Raw genomic sequence first — 13207 nt, 5'->3', positions numbered from 1 at the left:
TAACAAATAATGAAAACAGTAGTTTAACATGAACAGTATCTGAGACACCACATGGAAAAATGAATGAGGTGCTAGAAAACCTCAGTGCCGTCATCACCTGCCAGTGGTGTGTGTGTGTGTTTGTGTGCAGTCTGAAGGAAGGATTACGGTCTTCTGATATCTCCCCTTGGGAGTCTGATAATAAAGGACCATTGTGCCACTCTCACGCTTTGTCACCTGACAATTTGGGTCGAGTTAATTCGGTGTTGTCTCATTAGATTGAGCACCAGAGGTGAGAAAGGACATTTATGCCTCAGGGACCTTTGCTGACCTGATTATTGTAGCAAGCGTGATAGTTTGGCATGTTCAACATCAAACCAACAGTCAAAAGACATAATAATAATAATAATAATAATAAGTAAATGATAATAATCAATATCCTCATTCTAAATGCAATTGAATAAAAAAAAAAAAAAGAAAAAAAAGAAACTGTTTTTGAAGTCAAAAGCATTAACTCACACTCTTAAAGCCCCGATAGAGGATTTGAAGCTCTTTGCGTGAGAAACGCGTTTGAGCCTCCAGCAGCTCCAAAGCTTCTGGTCGATGGCGCACAGCAGACAGCTCCAGCTCATCCTCGACACTATCTGGAGAGAAACACAGAACTTCAGGTTTACGATCCATCTCTTCATACTCAAATTCACAGCGTTCATCTAATATTCTATTTCTGATCAATAAGTAGTGGACCAAATAATGACAAAACATATAAAAACATAAAAGACTTTTTATTCCACAGGGAATATTAGATGTACAACATTTAATGACATTAAAATATTATTTATATTTTAGATGTCATTAAATCTTGTACATCTAATACATTATACAAACCTAATTTAAAACTAAATCTAAATCTAATATTATGTAAACATATTTTTCATCAAAAACAATACCTCAACACATGACTTTATGAGCAAGTCATTGAATCATTTACTTCAACCAATTTGTTCAAAAGCACTGATTCATTCAAGTGAATATGCAATTTCAGACGCAGCCACTGTTTTTATTAATGTGTCGCAATCATTCACTCAAAAAATTTTTCTTCGAAAACACTGATTTATTTATTAACAAAAAAGTGAAATATCTGTATAAAAACTGAATCATTCACTCTACTGGTTTGGTCAAAAAAGCTGATTCATTCATGAACAAAACAAGCGAATCCCTGTTCATACTATCCATCCTAAATGGTAGGGATGCACCGATACTGATACTAGTATCGGTATCGGGTCCGATACTAAGCTCCCTTACTAGCACTTATTACAAACACTGATACCACACAAATGTAATAAGTGCCATATTCAGACAAAGAAACACAGACAACAGAACAACAGACAGCAGAATGGACTTATTAGACATTGAGGATGTCCACGAAGTATATGTGTGCAATGAATATAATGTTAAACATTTAGTATTAACGCCTGCATAGCTGACATGTTCGAGCTGATAAAGCACACTGAATGGATTGAGCGTAGAGCAGCAGAGATGCACAAGCTTGTCTTGCTTGAGTGTTTCTGTATTATATGAGCGGCTTTGGAATATAAAATAGCAGCCCGTTTTAGATAAAAAAAAAAAAAGAAAATGTTGATCAACTTTTTTTTTTTTTTTTTATGGAACGAATGGTTCCCTGCATCATTTCAGCAAAAACGTTATAACAGCACTAAGCCACTGCAATGGGGCAGCTCCAATGCTATTAAATTAAAGATGATAACCCATGGAGCAAAAAAATGACAAAATGAAAGTAACAAACACTTGTAAAATACGTGTTAATAGGCATAATTAAGTTTGAAAATAACTGAAGGATATGAAATCAAAACAAAATTATTCAGAGACCAGATATAATTTTTGGTATTTCTTCTTTTTACTATAGTGGGTGCATGACACTATAATTCATTCATGTAAGTGAGGATGGCAAGATAAAGTAAACTGTGACAAATTACTGTATACCCAATCTTCATACAGTAGACTACCAGTAAAACTGCTAAACAAATTTGGGACCAAAAATTATTCAGGATATTCATATTCTGGATGACAGCATGCCCAGGAGTCTACAGACAGTCATTAAGGCTAAGGGTTGCTCGACTAAGTATTGATAGTTGTGTAAATACTGTCATACTAACAACTGTCTGAATCATTTTTGGTTGATTGTAATCCATTACATACCTTCATACCTTTGTCTTATCTAAGATTATAAAAATAAATTTCTTCTGACACATTTTAATTTTGAGTTCTTGTCATATTTTATTACTATCTTCTAAACTTTAGAGAATAAACTGATAATGTGAGAAAGGTTGAAGGTGTCTGAATAAATGTTATTTTGACTGTATCTATTTGATAAATGAAGCTAACAGCTAACATTAAACTGAAAAGCATATGCCAAAGGTCACCTGATGGTCTACTATTTCAGGCAGAATTTTGAAGTGTGCGTCCATGCACACTAAAATGGCTAATATTGCCCACAATCCATTGTGCTCTTGTGAAGGATTCGGTTCAGAACCACACACACACACACACACAAAAAAAAATACAAACATGACTGATGTGTGTATTTAGATTAAGGGGTTTGAGTTACTAATAATTAACATTTAACCTATCTGTGTTATATTTAATCTGCAACAACGTGAACTTTTATATTAACTTTTGAATGCATCATTATACAAACATATGAGCAGAGCTCTCTGCATAAAGACCCAGGGCTAGCAGATCAATGTGCTACTTCCTTTCTCTCCAATAAGGTAGGAAGGTAAATTAATTACATTTGGAGGATTTTAACTGTGACGAGATAATTGACAGCCCAGTTTACAGTGACAGAGTGCATATTGCTATGTGACAGAGCAGGTCATTAAAGTCACAAGTGTGTACTTTTTCTTCACCAAAAGAGTACATACTTTATGGGTGCAGTGTATGTAGGCACATTGGGACGCGGCACAGGTCTGTATGAGTGAGTCACTGAATCATTCACTAAACCATCTTGTTCAAAAGCACTGATTCATATTGCTCAAAAGATGAGCAATAATTCTTTCTGCTTTGACTTTGAAACTATTTTCCTTGGCAAAGCAAAAAACAAAACAAAAATTAACTGTTAATTTATCGTCAAAAATGCAAGTTAACCAATATTAAGTTCTTGTTTAATGAATTGTTGTATAAAAGCAGACTGACAAGGTTTTAGAGCAAATCTCAATATTTAAAGCAATTTGATCTGGCTTTACATCTGTCAATAGGATCTTAACAGGCCTTGGTGTCTCAACCACATTAGCCTTAAATCTAAAAAAGCTTTCAGCTCATATTTGAACCCTTATTAAAAAGGTATTTCTGGACGACTGGATTTTTTCTGGACAATTCTTCATTAAATTAGGTATTCTAGCATCCATTATGACTTGTTTTTCAGAGATTTACACATTATTTACACCCCTAAAGGCTAAATAATCTGTAAAAATAATGAGCGAGGAACAGAAACCAGTAAAACAATGTAGAGTGAGTCTCAAAGCATTAATCAGAGGTGACGGGTGCTATTGGGAGGCACAGTGATTACTGTGACACCTGAAGCGTGGAAGATTAATGGTTAACATATGAACCTTTGATCCACAGAAGGCGACTCATCAAATGACTGCCAATCAGAATGGACACATCCCAGCCAGCAATGACATGTGGGGGCCAGATGAGGGCTTCATGGGCGGCAAATGTGGGCCCCATTATGGGCTTGCATATTGGGGCAAGCCGTGGAAACCCAGACGTACTAAAAGTGGGACCTGTAAGGGTACTGCATGGGTCTTAATTGGGCAATTCATGTCAGACCCATTTGAGCCCCACCTGCCTAAAGGGGTTTAAAGTGGGCTTGCACCAGGATTCGACTGTGAATACCCCCATGGGCTTAAAGTGGGATCTATAAGGATCTTTAAACCGATACCGATATTTACGATAATGAATTTTAAAGCCAATATCGGCCGATAATATCGAGCATCCCTAGTTGTCTAAATATGTGTTTCTGCCCCAAGGGACAGGCTTCTGGAACCAAACAGTTGATGGTGAACCCCTTTTAAAGTACACTTAAGTGGCCTTTTATTTTTCTTAATATTATATAATCTGCAAGTACAGTTTTTAAAAATATACTTTAAAGATTTGAAGTACACCACAAACACATGTTCAATAGAATCAAGCACACTTCTTTTTTCACAAGAGCGTGGACAATAAAAAGAAAGATGTTGGAGGTTTGTGCTGAAAGAGGACTTGCTTTGGGTCGTGGTGGATGGTGCTTTGGTAGAAGAGCATAGGAACAGCTTCTTGAGCCGTGCCATAACTCCACGCCTGCTGCCGTTCTGAAGGCAAGCGCTACCTAGAAGATACAGCGTGAGTGTCACCACGTCAATCAGGGTCGAAAGGAGCATGCTGACATGAGTTCATGAAGCAAAGGAGGCATGGATGTGTCATTTCGTGCAGATCCTGGATCAGGTTTTAGTTTTGTCTTTCTGTGAAGTCTGTTAGAATGAATTGAGGACTTGTTCTTTTTGTTTTTGTGCTGAGCGAAGGATATTTTCAAACCCCCAAACCTCAACCTAACCAGGACATAAATCTTTCTACTTATTTAGATTTTCATAAAGACTTGGTTTATTGAGTCGGTTTCCTTGTGAGTGCACTTTGCTGATTCTCACAACAATACAGTTGGTGATTTTAGGTTTTAGTGTCGTTGTGGGGACATCTGATCCCTGCAGTGAAAGGAAAACCTGTCTCATCTCCACAAGGAACCAGTTCACTGTCCTTAAATGTGTTTATTAATAAAATCACATTATTTTACCTTTTTATTAATGTTTTTAAAGTTAAATACATGTGACGACTGAAAGGTAGGAGGCCACAGACTTTTTTCTTTTTTGTGTGGAGTAGGTGGAATTTTCACATTAATAATCTTTATTCATGCAATATAGTTTATTCTCAAAATATTATGACAGTATCATATTGCTATGACTTTATCGTTCAAAAAAAGGTAATTACGAGTTTTTATCTTGCAATTCTGACTTTTATTTTCACAGTTGCGAGTTTATATCCTGCTGTTCTGACTTCTTTTCTCAGAATTGAGTTATAAAATCGTAATTGGGAATTGTCCAACTGTGATATTTGATTGAAATTATTATTATTATTACTTTATTGTTATAGTCAGAATTATGATATAAACTTGCAATCCTAGAAAACATGAGTTTATATGTCACACACTGGTCTCATAATCAATTAGAAACTATCTGTATTTTTGCATGGCATGCTTTCTTGTTAAGGACTAAACACGCTTATTGTTGCACTACCGATAATGAGTGTGGCCTTCACTTCAACACATGTACTCTTATGTAGCAAGATTGAATTTCCTGTGGGGAGCTGTCGAAGTGATATCAAGGACAACAGATGAGCTCAATACAGCCGCATCTTCATTCAGCATCACGAAGGCTAAACACTCAATCTGTATGGCAACAGCCATATATAGTTTTGTGGTCTGATTAAAAGCATAGCAATCATGAAATAAAGATTGGACAAAACATCAACATTTTTTAAAATCTTTTTTATTATTAGTTGAACAAAAATTTTTATGCTCAAATGCTTAAAATTGTTTTGTATTCATTCATTGTTATATTTTTTATGATTTAAACAATATTTTGATATAAAATTTTTATATACTTGTATATAATTCTTATGCTTGAAAAATTGTTTTGTAGAATTTTTTTTCTTTGTTTTGTATTAATTTCTTAACATTGTAAAAAAAAAAAAAAAAAAAAAAGAAAGTCAAATCAAGAAGGAAAAGCAGCCCTATTTTAACGACCTAAACACAAAGTGTAAAGCGCACGGTGCAGATGAACTCAGGGCGTGTCCAAATCCACTTTTGCTATTTTAACGACAGAAAAGCGGTTGGCGCACCCGGTCGCGCATTGCAATCCTTTAATTTTTCATATTTGCCATGTTTGTGTGCTGCTGTGTGTCCCTGTGTTTAATAAGCAGCGTGTATGCTCTTTAAATAACAAAGAAAAAACATTGCACCAGACTTTAGATCAGGTTTGAGTTGGTCTATGGCGCAGTGCGCCAATGCAATGCGCCAGCAATGCGCCTGAACACATCTCTTTTTTAGATCTGCACGCCCATGGGCGCAAAATTTAGTGCAAATGCATTTTCTAATTAAATTATGTGGTGCTGGATGGGAAAATGCGAATGGTGCCAGACTGAAACTAGCAAACACACTTGCCCTGGCCTTGCGTCGCATTGCGCCGGGTGTATTATAGGGCCCAAAGTGTCGAAAACACAAAGAAACTCGGTTAATATGGTCGATAAAACGTGTGTAGCAAATCTGGAGTCTCTAGACAAATTGCACCAGTTTTCAGAAAGGTCAAATATAATATGGTTTTGATTTGTTTTAACATTTTTCTGGTCCATTCTTTTGACTGGTGGTGTATCTCAGACTACTTGGTGACTATTATTGAAGTTATTTCAAAGAAAGTCCTTGATACTCAGCAACAGAAGAGGTGATGGATTATATTCCTTTGTGAGGAGAAAGTGGCTCTTTTGGCAGATGGTGTGAGACCCTTGACAAGCAATTGAGGTCATTTGTCTGGGTGGTGACAGCACTAACCATCAGGGTTGTATTTGTAGTCATGCTACTTTTACTAAAGACCTCAGCCTAAATTAAAGATGCACCCAAAAAACCCTAAGCAGCTATTTTACACGATATCTTGCTATAGGTGCTGCTACCTTGAGATATATAGCAGTGTTATTGTCCTGATGCATGATCATATAGTATTCAGCATGCACATTATAAATGAAATGATGTCGCAGGTCTCAATCATAAAATCCTGGGATTACTTTCTTGACTATTGATATATGAAAATGAGTCAGAGGTGAAACTATTGAACGTGCCATGCAGTGAAAATGACCAAGTCTTGCACCGGAGGTGTCCCATAACAGTACGTTGAATTAGCTAACATAAATTGAAATAATAAAACATAAAGTATTCATCCTTAAATCAATGTTTAACTGAGATTATTAATAAACAAGGATGCTTCATGCCTGATATCATTTAATCAATGCAAGAACAAGGCGAGTCGGTCATGATGCATTTTTGCCATTCACAGGAACATTTTTGCTGAGATGAACAAAACTCTGATATGCACAGCAGGTGACAGTGGGCTCATAAATCAAATGTGAGATTTATATCCATCCATCCCATAACATGCCTTTAGTCATTTAACATAAAATCCTTGACACAGACGACACAGAAATGAGTCTTATGAACCAATGCAGCATGTCAGTGCTTGAGGGTCATTACAATAACTCCGTGCCCGTTGAGTCCTTAATTATGGCATTTATGAATGTTCAAGTTCAACTGATTACTATTTTGAATGCAGCCAATTAAAAAGAATACACATTGACAAATGTATGGGATAATTAAGATTTCATAATGTTTTTTTGTTTTTTTTAATAAGTCTCTTACACCCATCAGGGCTTTTTTATTTGCTGAAAAATACAGTAAAAACGGCAATTATGTGAAATATTTTTGCATTTTTAAAAAGCTGTTTAATATTTGAATACATTTTCAAATGTAATTTATTCCTGTGATCAAAGCTGACTTTACAGCATCATTACTCCAGTCATCAGTGTCACACGATCCTTAGGAAGTCATTCTAATTTGCTGCTCAATTATTATACATTTTTAATAATGGACCTTGGTTTTATCATTGTTGAAAAGTTTATTTTTTTTTTTTGCTGTGTAATATTTTTGCGGAAACAGTGATTTCAGGATTTTTTGAAAAATAAATAGTTTGTAACATTATCAATGCCTTTTGATCAATTAATAGCAATAAATATTGAAGCAATAAATCAACACAATATAATTTCAGAAGGATCATGTGGCACTGAAGACTGAAGTAATGATGCTAAAAATTCAGCTTTGCATCACAGGAATAAATTACATCTTAAAATATATAACAATAAAAAAAAATATTATTTTAAAATGTAATAATATTTCACCGTGAATATTTCAATATTTTTTTATTTATTTAAACCTGTCATTTATGTGACACATAAAAGTGCAATGGATTTTAAATGGAATGGTCAAGGACGAATAAAAAATTGAAACTAATATCCAATTTTAATCTGTAAAACACAGGACATATGCTATTTTGCTGCAGTGGGCACACAGTCAATTCCCAAATTAACTGAATGTTGCTCTTGTTTCTAATACGGGACCTGAACTTCTGCTCACCATATGCTACAATACACAACTGCTTCATTTCAGAGTGATGAAGATTGATTATTGGTGGAGATGTGGGACCACAAAGCTAATTCTGCAACGAATCAAACACATGATGATGCAGTTAACAAGTTTCTGACTCGTTTTTGTTTTGGGCTTCTGGAAAGACCAAGTTAATACTAAACACAACTCTTATTATTATGCCAATGAATTCAGCATAAAAAGGACCACTAGTGTCATTAGAAAATGTAAAATTCTACGCTGAAAACTATTCGGTGAACAATTTTCACTCAGAAATTGTTGATAAATCTCACTAATAAAACTGGTAAGCAACTCACTGAATTAAATAAAGGCTGAAATAGTGTTTTATAGTAAAGCGTACTCCAATAATCTTACTTACTTTGAAGTAAGTAGTTAATGCTAATAAAAGATATCTCTTATGTGTGTAAAAAGTCTAGAATTCTAACACTATATCAATGTTCTAAAAACACATTCATGTGGTTCGGTATATTATGAGGTCTGGATAGTTTCATTGTTTCAACATTCTCCTCAGAGTCCACTATGATTCTACAACTCATTTCATGACTTTTTCCTTTCTGCTGCCACCTGTCACATTTTCTCAGTGTTTCTCCACATCTATAATGCATATGCACCTCAGCGCGGACAAGTGTGCTCTAATGAGCCTGGACACTTCACAGCTTTCTGTTCCTGCGAGAGTCAATGCCTCACTACTCTCCAGTCGGCTCCCAGACATGACCACCTGCTTGTGGCGTCAAAAACGCAGTCTGGAAACGAAGGAAAAAAACAGGTCACTGCCCAAAGAGACCACAAGTCAAGAAGGACAAGCATGCTTTCTAGAGTTACAGATAAAATAAAACACCCAAGAGCAGCATTACACACTGCTTAAATCAATTTTACTACAGATATTGACAAGGTCAAAGGGGTGCAAGAGGTACAGACATATAACAAATATTATCTGTCTGGAAGGAGTATTACCTACTCTAAATATCTTCTAATGTGTAAAGCGAAGCATACTACACAGAAATCACTACTTATGTTCAAACCTGCATGCTATTAATGCTCATTTATGACCAAAAGCTTCACGTCACTTTGGTTCACTTGTATGCAATATATCAAATGGTTATATAGTTCAAATGCTTGTGGTATATTTTGAGTTCAGTACAAGTTAAGCTCAATAAAACACAGAAAGGATTTGACTTGTCCCTCGTCCCTGACATACAGCACGATTGCGCTTTGGCCATCCCGAGTTCAAGTCCCAGCTCGCAGAACTCAAACTAATAGTACACAAGTAGTAAGTAGACTTTTCACTAAACCCAATTATTATAATTTGAACATTCATAATTCCCAAATCACCACGTCTTAATAACTCACATTAATTAGCAAATGAATAATTAATAACAAATTCAACTCATCTAATAATATCCAACCTTACATTTATACATGCGCACAATTAGCAAATCTCAACTGCTTGATTTTTTAATCATAAAAATCAAAACTACTATACACTATTGCTCAGCGATATATTAAAAGATGGATATATAGTACAACCTACTTTACCTGCATTCATACATTATCCACATAAAGCAATATAATAAAGCAAATCTCTGCTGTTTAGTGGTTTATGTAAAACTAAAAATAATAAACTTTATAATGGCACAGCTCTAACTACAAAGTTTGTTATATATTATTTCCAACTTTGTGTATATAGTAAAGCAAAATACACTATAAAGCAAATTTCAAATTTTTTTTTTTTGAATTATATTATTGCTCAGCTCTTTATATAAAGTTAAATATATAATAACTTCAACTTTATCTGCATATATACAGTACACTCGTGCAGGAAGCTATATACAGGTGAAGGTCATATAATTAGAATATCATCAAAAAGTGAAACTTGTATATTATATTCATTCATTACACACAGACTGATATATTTCAAATGTTTATTTCTTTTAATTTTGATGTTTATAAGTGACAACTAAGGAAGTTCCCAAATTAAGTATTTCAAAAAATTCAAATTTTGTGAAAAGGTTCAATATTGAGACACCTGGTGGCGCACTCTAATCAGCTAATTAACTCAAAACACCTGCAAAGGCCTTTAAATGGTCTCTCAGTCTAGTTCTGTAGGCTACACATTCATGGGGAAGACTGCTGACTTGACAGTTGCCCAAAAGACGATCACTGACACCTTGCACAAGGAGAGAAAGACACAAAAGGTGATTGCAAAAGAGGCTGACTGTTCACAGAGATCTGTGTCCAAGCACATTAATAGAGAGGCGAAATGAAGGAAAAGATTTGGAAGAAAAAAAGTGTACAAACAAGAGGGATAACCACACCCTCGAGAGGATTGTGAAACAAAATCCATAAGCAGTAATTTGGGGGAGATTCACAAAGAGTGGACTGCAGCTGGAGTCAGTGCTTCCAGAACCACTGCACACAGACGTATGCAAGACATGGGTTTCAGCTGTTGCATTCCTTGTGTCAAGCTGCTCTTGAACAATAGACCGCATCAGAAGTAGGGCTGTCACTTTTGTGAAAAAAATCATTTTCGATTTTTAAGACATAAGTGTTCATTGAATCGTTCGTAAAATTGATTTTCCATGTCTAAAAAAAAAAGACGTTTCCTTTTTCAAAGTCAAATAACGGACGAACATAAAGAGAGTGCTGGAAACGCACAAGTCAGCAATATTTCTTATTTATTGGCATGACGTTTCGTGCAGAATAACAAACTGCAACAGGAGTGCAACATTCTCAAAAAAAAAAATATATGCAGAGGGGATGGCTGCCATAACAAAAGAAAAACATCACTGCAGGCTTCAACCCGGCTGAATTTATGATTTAGGCAATTCAAAAATCTCCAACATTATTTTAAATAATGATTCAATCTATTTCAAACAACTGTTCAAAAAGAAAATGTGCTCCGACCGCACTGATGTCCCAGGGACACTCAGGTACAGCTGCGCAAGGTGGGGGTATTACTGCCAATTTTCCAACGCTGTAAGCTTGCAATGGTCCTTTTCATAACTCAGAATCTCCTGTAACTAGATGCGCGAATGAGGCGAATTCGCGTGTACCGTGCCACGAGACCCCCAGACAAGCGTAAACGCGTCTTTACATTGACTTAACATTGAAATCATTCGCGCCAGACGCTCTATTCACATTTGGTGTGAGCACAGAGAAGTCGCATTTGACGTCACTGGGTCTTATAGGCGTGTAAAATTGCTGATATTTTTTGACTAGCTTTCGCAACGCATACTGCACTTTTGTAAATCTTTATTTTCTTTTTCTGCTTGTTTGTGAGTTTTGTTACATCTATATTTTTAATTGTTTAATTATTTGAAAATGAATAGTTTACATATTTGGTTAAAATCGATTCCCTTTTTTTTGGTTGGTCCGATCGATTGTGCAATCGATTTTCAAACTAAAAGTGACAGCCCTATTCAGAAGCGTCTCGCTTCAAAAAGGAATTGGACTGCTTCTGAGTGGTCCAAAGTTATGTTCTCTGAGTTATGTTCTCTGATCAAAGTAAATTTTGCATTTCCTTTGGCTATCAGGGTCCCAGAGTCTGGAGAATGAGTAGAGAGGCACACAATCCACGTTGCTTTAGGGTCCAATGTAAAGTATCCATAGTCAGTGATGGTTTATGGAGGCAAGTCAACTGCTGGTGTTGGTCCACTGTGTTTTCTGAGGTCCAAGTTGAGGAACTTCATGCTTCCTGCTGCTGACTAAATTTATGGAGATGCAGATTTCATTTTCCAACAGGACTTGGCACCTGCACACAGTGCCAAAGCTACCAGTACCTGGTTTAAGGACCATGGTATCCCTGTTCTTAATTGGTCAGCAAACTCGCCTGACCTTAACCCCATAGAAAATCTATGGGGTATTGTGCAGAAGAGCTGAAGGACACTATCAGAGCAACCTGGGCTCTCACATCACCTGATCAGTGCCACAGACGGATCGACTCCATGCCTCGCCTCATTGCTGCAGTAATTCAGTAAAAAGGAGCCCCAACTAAGTATTGAGTTCTGTACATGCTCATACTTTTCAGTTGGCCAAGATTTCTAAAAATCCTCTCTTTGTATTGGTCTTAAGTAATATTCTAATTTTCTGAGATACTGAATTTGGGATTTTCCTTAGTTGTCAGTTATAATCATCGAAATTAAAAGAAATAAACCTTTGAAATATATCAATCTGTGTGTAATGAATGAATATAATATTCAAGTTTCACTTTTCGAATGGAATTAGTGAAATAAATCAACTTTTTGATGATATTCTAATTATATGACCAGCACCTGTACAGTAATATGTAGCATAACTCAACTGCTTGATTGCTAATATTGTATTATCAATTATGTTATCATCTAGCTCTGATCTGCTGTGGACTGAACCTAATTTGTATTGAACCTGCAAAATTCCCTTAAACTCTGTTGAAAACACTTGACATGCTCTCAATTAGCAGATTAAATTATAACTAATTCATTGAAACAAACACAAATCATCCATACTGTACAGTCATGCGCTTAACAAGGAAAGTTTATGGGACAAGCAGAAATTTCCAGCTCATATTATTGTTAATGCACTTACATTATTTGTTTCCATACAAAATTATGTGTTATTTGAGCTGTAAAGTTGTGCACATGATCTCTTTAGTGGTGGAATTGCTTTTGGTGGATAAACGTCTGGTAATATAATGCTATAAATAATTCCACTTTATGGACACTCTTTTTTGGCATCCTTGTGTGTGCGAAAGTTACACGATATCTATAAGATATCTATAAGATTTTTTATCAACAATTATTTGTTTTATTTTAATACATCAAGCACTACATTAAAATGAGCAATAAAATAATTTATGCATTTTTTTTCTCAGTTTATTTTATATTAAGTTTTTTTTTTATGGTTTTAGTTTTAGTCAACTGTATTAACCCTGCCGATATA

General features: G+C 35.5%; 1 protein-coding gene across 4 annotated transcripts in view; it reads right to left on the bottom strand.

The window, feature by feature from the left end:
* The window catches only part of LOC128016469 (Kv channel-interacting protein 4-like), a 186425-nt gene that overhangs the window by 18605 nt on the left and 154613 nt on the right, over positions 1-13207 (bottom strand). For all 4 annotated transcript variants that reach the window (XM_052600995.1, XM_052600993.1, XM_052600992.1 and 1 more), the window contains one exon: positions 499-623. In XM_052600995.1, the coding sequence (XP_052456955.1) occupies positions 499-623 (125 nt within the window). The remainder of the gene's footprint in view (positions 1-498; positions 624-13207) is intronic.

This window comes from Carassius gibelio, chromosome A7 (genome assembly GCF_023724105.1).
Source record: "Carassius gibelio isolate Cgi1373 ecotype wild population from Czech Republic chromosome A7, carGib1.2-hapl.c, whole genome shotgun sequence".
Lineage (NCBI taxonomy): Eukaryota > Metazoa > Chordata > Actinopteri > Cypriniformes > Cyprinidae > Carassius > Carassius gibelio.
The sequence above is the reverse complement of the archived record's forward strand: the minus strand, read 5'-3'. Positions and strand labels throughout refer to the sequence as shown.